The following is a 12,780-nucleotide window of genomic DNA, read 5'->3' on the forward strand; positions in this document are numbered from 1 at the left end:
AAATATTTGCCAGCTTTTAATCAGCTCGTCTTGCACTGCTTTCCCATCATATTTACAATCCTTTTGATTTGAACTTAATCTTCATTGACTTAATTGAAGCACAACAGTTGAAAATACACCCGTGCAGACAACACAAAGAAATGACGGCATTTGACGATCATTTACAGACTCCATGCGCAATTATGGTGATGATTCAAAATTAGAATATGAACCTGTAATGCTTTTTGTATCTCCTGCTTCATTCTGTAAACAGCAATATGCAAATTCATTGGCTATACATACACCATGAGAAAAATGTGTCCAAACTTCCTGGCACAAATTACACAACCATTTTAGTCAGCGATTGCTATTGCCATTAAGCATCAACGTGCCCCCCCCCCCCCCACATCGCCTTTCCAAGCATGTTGCGTATTTTACATACATGTTGCGCGCACCCAAAACTGTACATTTGCTGATCCACACAGGTTGCAAATGAGCTTGCGCACGTACAAAATGGGAGAAAATAAATATTCAATAATAACGTGTACAACATGGTCTTGCATGAAATGAAGAGGGATGGGGCGCGCGTCTTCACTCTGTGCTCCCCGAGTCGATTCGCTCCTGTCTGCGCTTCATGACCTCCTGAAGCTCGCTGTCTCCGCACAATTTCTGCCAGAAAAAAAAAACGAAGGATGCAACCGAGAGAGTTCCTCCAATGGATATGCGAGCGTACCTCTATTTGCGTCTTCTGCACGGTAATCAGCGATGAGACGCGAGCGCCTTCGTCCCCGCACACGGACTTCAACTCTTCCTTGTTGAGAGAAAACAACTGAGCTCCAGTCAGGATGCCTAAATAGTCCACTGTCCTGTTTGGGGGGGCCAAGAGCTAAAAGTCATCTCGAGAAATATTGAGTGTTAAGTGGTGTGTGTGTGTGTTTTACTGACGCTTTGGAGAAGCCCTTGGCAGCAAGCCAAGACTTGACCTGCTCCGGGCTGGAGCTGTACGTGAGCGACACTTGAGCGCCTGCCGGTCGCTCGATGCGGAATTTTCTGGCGGGTGGCTGGCTTTTTTTAGCCGTGATCATCATCAGTAGCTCATTGTTGACTTCGTCCATCACTGAAACAGTGCAAATCTTAGCTAATTGCAATTCAAATTGGTAAACAGAAATAAATGTGAGGTTGGCTTTACTTTTGTCTTTGTGTCGGCCTTTGCTGAAACTGTCTCCTGGGCTCAGGGAACCGGGTGAGGTTTTACCATAGCCTTGCTGCATAAAAAAAAACCACACATTTTCATTGAAAAAAAACCCATACAATTAAGAATTAGCCAGTGACTTTTTTCTTCTTGAGCTTTTCTATCTCACTGGACAACTCATTGTGAACACGCATAATCAAAAAAAGACAGAGTATGTGAGAATAATCCAGCCATCAATAATTATCTTTACGAATGTAAACTGATTGAAGTAAGCAAATGGAGATCCTAAAGACAGATTGAGTGCAGGCAAAGGGAGTTCACCTGGTTGTAAAAAGCCTCCGGCTCGTCTAGCTTGACAACATCCAAGATGTTGTAGGGGACGTAACCTGCTTGGCCGCTACGATTCCTTAGTTTCCACCACTGCTTGTCGTCCTCGAGCACCTGAGACGCCAAATCAATTGAAAATACTGCAGAAAAAATAGAGACAAATATTTCCACCTGGAGGATTTCGTCCGTCAGCACTGACAACTCGTTGGCATTCCGCGCTACAAAGGGGTAGCGGATTTTGGCATATTTGCGAGCGTTGGGCATCCCGTTGTAGGACCTTTGGAAACATACAATATTCCAGACTTTTTCATTTGGGTTGATTTGAAAGTTCATTTCTTACCCATTGGATGAGTTGGAGGAATGGCTTCCGTAGAACTGCGAAGAAACACACAGATGAAATAAATGAACCTGCCGAGTCTTGCATTTCAATTCAGTTCTACGCCAAGTCTTACATCATCAGATGAGTGTTTTCTGTAATCGGGGCTTGTGGGGGAAACCAAGGAAACGGGGGAGCCCAGAGGCCCACCGGGATACTCCGTTTCCCATGGGGCCGTCCTAAAGAGTTCCGCCGGAGGCTCCCAGCCATTCCGGAACTTGGGATAGTAGGGAGGAGCGCACTGATCCCTTGGCCACTCCGCTCTAAACAATTTAAGGATGAGATTATAATTTTCATGAAGCTTGAGTATTGTCGACAAACCTGGGTTTGGTCCAAGCCTCTCCTAGAAGCTCAAATATGGTGGTCTCTTTGGGGGTGAGGTGCCCTCGAAGGAAGTCCACGGCGTCTTTGGAGAGGTGAGGGGAGAGAATCGAACGAACCAACTCGGGACTGCCGCAACTCTGCAGCACCTGCAATGGGGTCATTGTCAGCACTGCCCCTGCGAGTAGGACCCCCTCAACATCACTTGTCGTTCTTACCAGCTCCAAAGGGCCGAAGAGGAAATGAACTAACTCTGATGCGCTTGGATTCTGGATGTGCTTCTTCAGTTTGGCCTGCAGGGGGTGCAATGATAAAGCTAGCGAGGAGTCCGTCAGGCAAAAAAAGCTAGCTCACCAAGAGGTTGAAGGCCAGCTTCAGTTTCTGCAGGCTATCGATGAAGTCTTCCTCAGAGGGGGGCTTGGCTCGCAGGGTCAGCACGCCCTCTGGGAACAAGACCACAATGAACACAAGTCGACAGTCTTACCAAGCGCCTAAGGTCATTCTATAGGTCGATTTGACCCCTTGGATCCAAATCTTGACCCAACAAATCTTCTACCCAATGGTAGAATTAATCCAGCATTATCTTGGATTCTTTTGGACCCAGCGCTGGGTTAGTTATTTCACACAATTTGGGTTTGATTTGACCAGAAGTTTAAGGAGTGGATACTGACGGGTTTTCTCAGCCTGGAACCCAACTTGTTTCTTTTAACGATGGAAAATGTATGACCTACACCATCGCCTTGTCCTCATTTATTCTCATTGACATTATTTTCTATGCAGAGTTTGTTTTTAAATCCTCAAATGATCCAGAGTTGAGAAAGCGTCAGACTCAATGAATGGAGAACAATATCATCTGCGTGTGTCGTCAGCGACAGCACGCATCCATCCAACTGTAAATTGATGATGCGTTCAAATTGCGTGGCCGCTGACCAAACGTGCAGAAATGACAACGACATCAATAGAACATCACTCAATACGTGACGGCATTATTATTACTTTGCGTCTTAACATATAGCGAGACTCTTTTTGAGACTTTGTTCAAATATGTACGAGAGCCAAATCAAACAACTGGAATTATTCCACGTTAGTAATAATAATAATAATAATAATAATACCGCTGCAATGAAAGCTGAAATATTGTCAAATAACTTGTTAGCAAAGGCCATATTGGAATATTAGTGTTTACCACCACGCATGTCACTGGAGAACACCAAAAAATACAAACATGGCAGTGTGAGCGATATGCAACAAGTTGTCTGTCACTTGACGGTTGCCACCACACAAGAAGAAAGGGCGACAGACCTGCTGGTCCTTTCTTCTTATTCTTCTTACTCTTGTTGCGCTGGTTGAGTTGGGAAAAGGCCTCCGTCGCCTTTTGCAACCGCGCCACAAATATCTCAATGTCGTCCAGGGCACAGTTGAGGAGTTGCTACAAAGAAGAACAACACCAATGAGGGCGTCTCACGATGGCACCACTTCAAATATTAAGTCCAGTGAACTCAATAAATAAAGAAATACATAAATAATACTAAAAATAAAGAAATAAAAATGAAAAATCCAAAATGTTTGATAGGGCTTACATCATCCAAGTGTCCCTAATATAGTGAAAGTGCAGGGAAACACTCACCACATCCTTCTCGATACGCTGGGCCAACCTTTCATGTGACTCTGGGTCACTGTGTCCAGAAGATCGTCTGTCTGCACCCACCCCCCCCAAAAAAATCAATTACATTATTTTGCCAATCAACTGATTCACTTTGAATGATTTTGGCCAGATGTGAGCATGTTTTTTTTTGCACCTTGTGGGATTGGGGCAGCAACACGTCCCTTTGCAACAGGGGTGGCCTTGGGGGGCGTCTTTGGAAGTATGGTCTCTCTTCGGTGCTTCATTTTCTCCTGGTTGATTCTGCAAGAGCAAGAGGACATCAGGACCTTCACAAAACATCATAAGTCAGCATGTTTGTGTGCGCCATTCTCTTACTTGAGAGTCTGAAGCCTCATTTTCTTCCCACATTTGTTGTCTCCAAGAGCGCTGTCGATATCTGCATGAACCAATTCAGCCTGCAAGAGACAATGAGTCCAATTTGATGAGACATAGATACAGAAACAGGACTAGAAAGTTTCATTTGAAACAAATCCATGTATTTAACCAAATAAAGAATGTGATTTAGACAATAAAGGATGCAAAGTGAGCCACGCGCTGCGACACCCACCTCCACCTGGTCACAATGGAAGAAGTGGATGTCTGGCCGATGCTGCTCGTTGTCCTGACACACCAGCAGCAGCACGGACGGGTAGCGCGTCTGATTCAGAACGGCCTGAGACAGGTGGATTGTGGAGAGGGGGAAGTTCTCCAGTTCCTCCTGCACAAAGAGGACATCAAAAAAAAAAAAACTCGGTATGAACACATGTTAACGACGTGCTGAACTGCAATTTATGTCACCACAATGCTAAAGTACCTGGGTGTCACAGTCCAGCAGCCTGACTGCCTTATCAGTGACTTGCAGGAGCATTTCTTGAGTCCAAATCTTGTCTTTTGAATCGAGGAGTACAAGTTTCTTGATGGCGTCGTCCACAGTGGCGATGGACTCGGTCTTGTCCATGATGAAAGTGGACAGATGCTAAACCAGGGACAGAGAGAAGGTGAGACATTTTTCGATCAGTAAAAAAAAAGGGGGTAACATCAATCATTTTTAGGAGTAATTATGAATTACATTCAAATATTAATATACATGGACAATATGTCTACATAAATGATAATAACAATGGAAACGTGAGCTATAAGAGGACAATGATTCACCAGTCAAATCATTCTCCGCCAGCAACTTACACATAAACTTTCATTTCCTTCCTCACAAACGACAATTATGAAACAAACTTTTTAATCGAGCCTTGTTTCTCAAAAAGTAAAAAAAACTTCAGTTGAACATTCCCAAACGTGTCAACCTTACCTCAACATGATACTGTGACGTCTCATGCATAATATAATTGGAGTTGGAATATTTTTTCCTTTGCTCTGAAAAAGAAAACAAAAACATTTAGAAAATGTCTGAAACTAAAAGAAGTAACGGTAAAAACACTCGCCTGGGTTCCACATGTTGCAGCGATCCGAGTAGAAGTGAATAAACCAAAGACACACTTGAGTGAACTCAGCACACCAGCTGGGCAATAAGGAAGAATGCCTGCCTACTTTATATGAACGCTTGTTTTTTTTCCCCCTCCGTCATATACTCTACTGGGAAATGGTGATAGGAGCGAAAGGAAACCAAAACAGCCAAGTAAGATGACTTCACACGTCAGTTTTGCAGCAAAAATAAATCCACAAATAAACAAGTTGTTTTTATTTTATTTATTTTTTTATTTCCTCCAATGGTTGACTCCCAAAGGAGTGGCAAAATGGATATCTAAGAAGTTAAATATTAATTGTGCTATCAAAGAGTGGAAAGTTGAAGTGTGTCTCTCACTTTGTCTAATAATAGCAAGGATTACAGCAACTGCGCCATAAAAGCGACAAACCTTAGGCTCAAAGATCACAGATGCTCGCTACACAACAACACAACATCACGAAAACTTCCTCATGGTTATCATTAGGTACGATTGATGCTAGCTATAAAGTGCTAACTTTCAAGTTGACTTGCGGTGCCCCAGTTTGACTGATGTTTATATGCTGTCATTATTGCCACACCGGTCAAGTGTGAATTGAGATTTGCCCATGTGATTTCACTACATTTCAAGGAAATGAGAGGAGTTGATGTTGGCTGTGTTCACGCCCACAATGGCGCAAACCACCCTGTTGTGACCAACTGATGGTGTCACACGCACATTTGTTGTCAAAGCTCGTGTGGCCACAGATTTTCATAATGATTCTCTTGAAATAGCACATAAGTGTGTCACTGCGCCCGAGGACCTATTTACCAGGTGAATGGCTTGCAGGTAACCATTACATGGCTATTAAATGAGAGCAGGTCAATATCAAGCTCACTGCGCCAGAAGTCCCCGCCCCCCCCCCCCCCCCCCCCTCTAGAGCAAACACTTTGCCACACACGACCTTAAAAGCTCTTGTTCCTTCCACATTGGACACATTGTGTTGAATGTGACACAGAGTATAAACATCAATTGACTCAATCTGTCAGGTGTCATGTTGGGAACGACTCAAGTGTCATTTTGAATAGCAATAGCATCATGTGCAAATGACGCCAACATTTGCCTCGCTGTGCCAATCCCTCTCGGCTCATTTCTTCCGGCTTGGCTCCGCGCGGCTGAAAGAAAGAAAGAAAGAAAGAAAGAAAGAAAGAAAGAAAGAAAGAAAGAAAGAAAGAAAGAAAGAAAGAAAGAAAGAAAGAAAGAAAGGCGTCGGGTGTCTGTCTGAAAGTGGAGCTGGCCGCCATGTCTTATTAATGGCACTTATGGCGGCCAAGGCACGAGCTCGCAATGGGAGCCATTTAGCAGGCAGTTGGGCTGAGAAGCCAAAGCTAATGACCAGAGATAAACTGTGGTGGCTGGAGGGCAGACTGTCAAACTAGGTCCAGATCATATTGACATGGCCCACATCAAGTGCATGCAAATAAAGCGCCGTGCCGTGTGATTGTCCCCATGAAATGCAATAAGTCAGACGACATCATTGGCTGGCTGCCTTTTGTTTTTACTGCCTAGCAACATTTGGATGGTAGTGTTCAAAAACAGGTGGTGACAATGGTTGACAAACTTTTTACGTCGACTCTGATCTAAAAAAAAAGTTTTTCCTCCAAGTACCACCATCAATGCAGTCAGACATAATGAAGTGGTTTCCACCTGACAGTGATGCTAAGCTACGTAAGCTAACATAGGCACTCTCATATTGGATGACACTGCTGTATGCATGCTGGCTCAGTTTTGCTCCTCTTATTTGTTGGGTTATTGGTTTATTATTTATTCATCGCTCATTTTATTTATATTGTTATTTTTTGTGTATTATTTATTGTTTGTGCCTTCTTGTTTTTATTTTGTGTCGTCTACTTGTATGTCTCGTCACCGTGGGATAGAGGAAACGGAATTTCGGTTTCTTTGTGTGTCTCGACATATGAAGGGATTGACAATAAAGCTGACTTTGACTTTGACTTTGACGAGTGCAAGTGTACCTAAAGATGTGGCCGTCGAGTGTATCGCACGTATTAAACAAGTGGATGTTTTGATTTTTAGAGTGAGTCTCTGCTCTGTGACCAAAGGTGCTGATAAAGAATCATTTGCATCAGTGGGTCAAGTTTTGCATACAACATACTGAGACCGGATCTTTTCACTTTGGAGGCAGATGGTCACTGTTGTTGTTGATGATGCTGCTACACAACAGTATCCCATCTCCTGGTTCGTGAGGACGAGCAAGCTGCTCTGACGCCACACACGTGCTGACCATCTGCCGCACAGGCTGAGGCAAGCCGAAAGGAGAATAACATAAGCTCGAGTCGCCATAAATACGACCGGGCAGGGGGGCATCCTGTGGATTTTTGGACGACTGTCGCACCAAGGTGCGAAGCCAGACGGCGTGGGAACATCAGCATGCCAATATTACCATCATACAACAACATTCTAATTTTAGAATAACCACTCATGGAAGAAGTTTGTTTCTGAATCGTGTCTAGTACAACATTCCTCTGTACAGTCCAGTCCAGCCCAAGTCTGAGGTTGCGACAGAGGTAAGAAAGTCTGCCTCATATTTTTCCCCACTTTTCAATGAGGCTTTTATTCACCTGCAGGATACGGGCATCCCCACCCTGTTCCGAGCAGACTTTAGAAACAGGCACACCCTGCACCCTTCGCTAATGTCAAACACTGGAACACACACACACACACACTATGTATACAAAATTATGGAGACACGCTTATGAAAAACAAGTGGACCCTGGCTATTGAGGGGAAAGGGATCGGCCAGCCCACAAAAAGGGAAAATCTGTGTTTTGTTGATGCTCACTAAAAATTCAGGTTGAGTAGGCCTTGAGTCAACAAGTTAATTTCAGTCAGTGTTGCAGTGGTTGCAACAGCAGCAACAGCAGCAGCTTAACAAGACGATATTTTCTCTGTGTGTGGCAAACTGGCAAATGTTTACTCCACACTAATTGCTATTTTCATTCAGATCTCCCTCTAAAAGAAAGAATAACGATAACGTGTTGGTACTTAGAGGGAAAGAAAGGCAGGACTGTTTTAATTACACGTGTAAGACAAGTTAAGGCGAATCCGATCAAGTGGCCGTTATTTAATACTCGTGAAATTAAACAAGTGCTAACAAGATTGTGAAGAAGCCAGTGAAGGTCTGCACAGTAGGCTCTCTCCGATCAACTGAAACTTTTTACCCACACAATAAACAGCAGCTTGGTGTAATCATTTTGGACAATGATACAGTGAATCAAAATTCCTCATTGCACTAAAATTGCTGGCAACCGTGGAAACGGGATCCCATCCAAATGGTACTTGGTACTTGTTCAAATTGTACAATTTTAACCACGTGTGCATTGTCATAAATATTTTAACGGAAGCCTTCAAAATCCAGGTTGCTTCTGTAAAGAATCCATTTGTAACAACCCAAACACACCAAAAGTATAAAGTGCTTACCAAAGAGTGCTTTGGCGCTGATCTTGCTGTCCGATCTTGCCACTCCACTGCAATGACAAGAAGAGATGGCATTACGCTGCATTCCCTTCATCTTGTCTCCAACTACAAGTCCAGCCCTGTCACTTTTTTCACAAGCCCACAAAAACGCTAGTGATATATACAAAGTGTAAATCTACGAGATTCAGACCATATGGAGCGGCCAGAGTGCAAGAGGGAGAGTGGAAATGGGGGAGGGAGGAGGGGGAGTGGGAGGAGGAAGGGGCCCCCAGGGAAGCTGGAGCCAAAAGCTCGCTAATCATTCTCAACAGAGGAGCTCTGTGCTTGAGGTCCCTGACCTGCACCACCTTCCACATACTGGCTTAGTGATTCTCTGGCCGTCGTGACAGTCACCTGCGATAAAGAACGACGCTAGGGAAAGGTAAACACAGAGGGAGAGGATGGAATGTGAGGTGCCACTCACTTGGCTTGCCTTGCTGGAGATCCCAAGGCGCTCATGGCTCATAACATCCACCTGAGGAAGGAAGGAAGGAAGGAAGGAAGGCGTCATAAGCACACGCAAGACTGGACACAACATACAATCCAGTTTAAGGAAGGGGTGGCCGTGATGGCCCACTTTATTCTAGAGCGAGCCCTGCATGTTTTTTCCATTTGATCATTTTTGGAAGACTCTCCACACAGCATAGCTGTTATTGTTCAGTACTACAAGCACCAATGGCCCACTGACTTAGATGATGTAAAGGCCCTCTGTACTGAAGTGACAAGGACAAATATTGCCCACAAATTTTTACTAATCAGGTTGTGTGAGGTTTTTTTCATCCTGTCATTCAGCTCATTCTCATTACATTTCGACGCTAATGCTAAAGTAGAATAACTGTTTTTTTGGCAATTCTTTTCTCGATTCTTTTCGTTTTAGAAGAGGAAACTGAGCACCAAGATTGAGGTCAATGAGACGTTTGCATCCGTCATCCATCTTGTCATTGCCTGAACTTGCTATGTTTTTCTTGCCTTTCCTGTCTCTCAATCATCCCCCGTTTCCAAACACAGCCCAATGGAATGTACGCGTGTGCTACAAGGAAACACTCAACTGTTCTTCCACTGAGCCATTTTGTTGGCAACCCGGGAACTCCTTTGTGACAATGGCAGACATGACCTGATTAAATTCCCTCTGTATACAATTGTATTTACCACATCACTTTTATTCGATTGAGCTTCGTGCTCATTCAGGCTCATTGGTGGTAATTAGCGTGACCTCACTGAAATCAGAGCGTAGCCACCTTTGAGCATGGAGCCTCCTCGTTGTCTGTCAAGGCACGGACGGCCTCATGACGTGACCGAACACACGCACGACACGATGGAGCTCCTCCTATGTATATCACCATGGACCCTAACAAGCTGCTCCACAACAAAACTGTGTGTTTGTTTTCTTTCACAATGTTTGTAGTTCACTGCATATATATATATGAGGTGGCCATTATGATGCAGTGACAGCAATGTGGTATTATTTATTGGAGGAATGGCTCGATAGCATAACATTTGTTAACTTGCATATTGTAAACAAACACAGTGCAGCTCAGCCTGTGACTGTTGGTGGTTTTTTAAAATGAGTGCCATCCATTCATTCACTCTGAACCACTTTTTCGACACAAAGAAGATGGGAATGAATGGCTTTTATGATTGAATTGCCTGAGATCTCAGTCCTGATAATACACCAGGGCTGGTGTAACACAACTTGTCAACCTAAGTCAACATAAACAATTCTAAGTTAAGAACACAAATAGCAGGAGAAGCAGAGCGGAGCTACTGTATATTTATTTCGAGGCGTGGGAGCAAATGATTTGTACTGTATATAAAGGGCTTCTAACTTAATACAAAAGAAAATTGACTTAAGGATTTGACTGTTGAGATTTTGAATCCGTGTAAAGCAAACGCATGATATATAACATTTAACATCCCCTGTGATATATTATAAGGTAGCCTGCCGTCTTAATGAGGTGAGAAAACATGACTGCAAGAATGTGACGAGATTAGCACTTGCAGCACATTGTGTTCATTCATACCATAGCTTCCTCCAGCACATGACATGAAATATAAAAGAACCACTTTTACTGCCAAGAGCAACATTTGCCCATGTTCAATTCCAACGCTCATCTACTGTCAACACAAAGCCACATGAAAGAAAATGTGTCCAAGCTAGACCAACACCATACTTCCTCTTTTTCTCCTTATCGCCTAGCGTTCATCTCTCCGCTCTTTTGTTCCTTCCTCTGGAAGAGAGCCAGCTTTCACAAGGCAGAGGAGGATAGGTTGGGTGTCAGTCAGGTGAGGCCCCTCAACCGCTTTGTTTAACAAAGACAGCAGCACAAGCTGCGATAGCTGCAGAAAAAGGTTGGATTGAGAGATCTTCCAAAGCTTTTGGGATTCTAAACTATGGGAATGAGGTTGGATAGCTGCTCATTCACAATAGCCAACATTCTAAAGTTAATCGCTGAGGCGAGTCCTTTCTTGTTCAGTCCCTGTTTGTGGCTTGTTCTGCTCAACTGCTGTATCAAATATTTGACATTTTTAATACAAGTTCCCCATAGCGCTATTCCGCTCCAAGCTAACCGTATCATTTCTAGAACCCATCATAACTTGTAAGTTATGATAAGTAAGCATGATGTGTTTTTTTCTGAATGACATTAGCTTCTAATCAAAAAGATATTTCTTACTTACAAATATATCTATGTGAGTGATGCATACAGGCGGAACAATGAAATCATTTTCCATGAGATGGCAATAAAACTGTTCTTGTTCGTACATTGAAGACACGACGTCCGTCCTGTGACTATATACAGAACGTATCAGGTTTGAGTTCAATCAATATGTGAGTGAAATGAGACATAAAGATTCATGGATAGCGTGCCATGACATTTCGATAGGTAAAATCGGTTCCTTGGCTCAATCATACTGGATTTAACAATTGATCCATTCAATTAAATAAAGCTCCATAGCGGCAAGACTACACTGCTAATCCGCGACATCTTGCCTCACACATGAAGAGTTAAAATAATCAAAGCCTAACATGACCTTTAGTGATTTGAAATTTGACAGCACAAAAGAAGGTTTGTTACCATGGTAGCGCAATCGTCAAAACACGATTCGTTTGTGAAGGGCGGCGCGTTCACAATACTCTTTCGATAATGTGAGTGGAAAAAAAAAGGTGAAGCTTGAGTAATGTGGACTTCACCCTTCGTACCTGACTCAGCCATTTTGATAACTGTTATCTGGTTGTATCTCTTGAAATGCCGTTTGATCTCAGCTGGTGTTTTCTTGCTTCATTGTGTTGAAATGAATGAAACGTGCATCCATCAAAACAGCAAGCAGCCTTCAAGCAATCAATTGCTTGTTCATGTGGAGCACATTCATGCAAGCATATGGAGAACTAACTATACGTAAGGTGAAGCGAGATTATCATCGATGTCATAATATATGATAGCTAAAGGCAGTAAAGAGTGGGAGCTCTTGACTCAAATGGTCATGGAATATGATTCAGGGGTGTTACATAAACAAAGAGTGTTAATAATTCATGTTGTCTTGTGCCACTTAATTACTTTGCACTGTGTACACGGAGATGTTCCTATTGTGGAGTCATGTGTTCTTTTGATTGATATTTATATGGTCCGTATAGCACTACAGTACAGCGATAGATTTATTGTATTGAATTGCATTGTTATATTTAAACTGCTGGTATTTTTGTAAAAGCAGAATTCATGTACTGGACTCCTTTAAAAAAAAAGGAAAAAAAAAATCATGAAAGTAGACTTTGTAAGCAAAGGTAGAAAGAAATCAACTTACTTTTGTGTGTTCTGAATTGAATGCTCAAGGTGACCAACATGGAAGCCGCCGCCGAGCTGCCGAGCTGCCTGCCGCCAATTAGCACACACAAAACTCCGGAATGAAGGGTGCACAAGAGATCTGCTTAATTCCGAGCCTGCAAGCAAAAGTTTCTGTGGCTGCTGCAACA

The 12,780-nt window shown here is 43.2% G+C and overlaps 1 protein-coding gene across 3 annotated transcripts; it reads right to left on the reverse strand.

Annotated features, from left to right (window-relative positions):
- Positions 1-39: 39 nt before the first annotated feature.
- On the reverse strand, positions 40-9,198 carry eps8l2 (EPS8 like 2). Of its 3 annotated transcripts, XM_037253182.1 has the most exons (20): positions 9,113-9,198; positions 8,778-8,824; positions 5,147-5,211; positions 4,655-4,816; positions 4,409-4,558; positions 4,177-4,256; positions 3,995-4,101; positions 3,823-3,893; positions 3,498-3,624; positions 2,550-2,638; positions 2,414-2,488; positions 2,196-2,344; positions 1,951-2,137; positions 1,839-1,873; positions 1,670-1,775; positions 1,493-1,612; positions 1,169-1,244; positions 925-1,096; positions 713-845; positions 40-648 (listed from the first exon to the last, which is right to left on the reverse strand). In XM_037253182.1, the coding sequence occupies exons 3-20, from the start codon at positions 5,174-5,176 to the stop codon at positions 571-573; spliced, it is 1,947 nt and encodes a 648-aa protein (XP_037109077.1). In that variant the 5' UTR covers positions 5,177-5,211; positions 8,778-8,824; positions 9,113-9,198; the 3' UTR covers positions 40-570. The 3 variants fall into 3 exon arrangements, with proteins under 3 accessions (XP_037109077.1, XP_037109075.1, XP_037109076.1); XM_037253180.1 differs by lacking the exon at positions 9,113-9,198 and having other exon boundaries at positions 8,778-8,994; XM_037253181.1 differs by lacking the exons at positions 8,778-8,824; positions 9,113-9,198 and adding an exon at positions 5,280-5,493.
- Between the last annotated feature and the right edge of the window lie 3,582 nt (positions 9,199-12,780).

The sequence above is a fragment of the Syngnathus acus genome, chromosome 6 (genome assembly GCF_901709675.1).
Source record: "Syngnathus acus chromosome 6, fSynAcu1.2, whole genome shotgun sequence".
NCBI classification, from domain to species: Eukaryota; Metazoa; Chordata; class Actinopteri; order Syngnathiformes; family Syngnathidae; genus Syngnathus; species Syngnathus acus.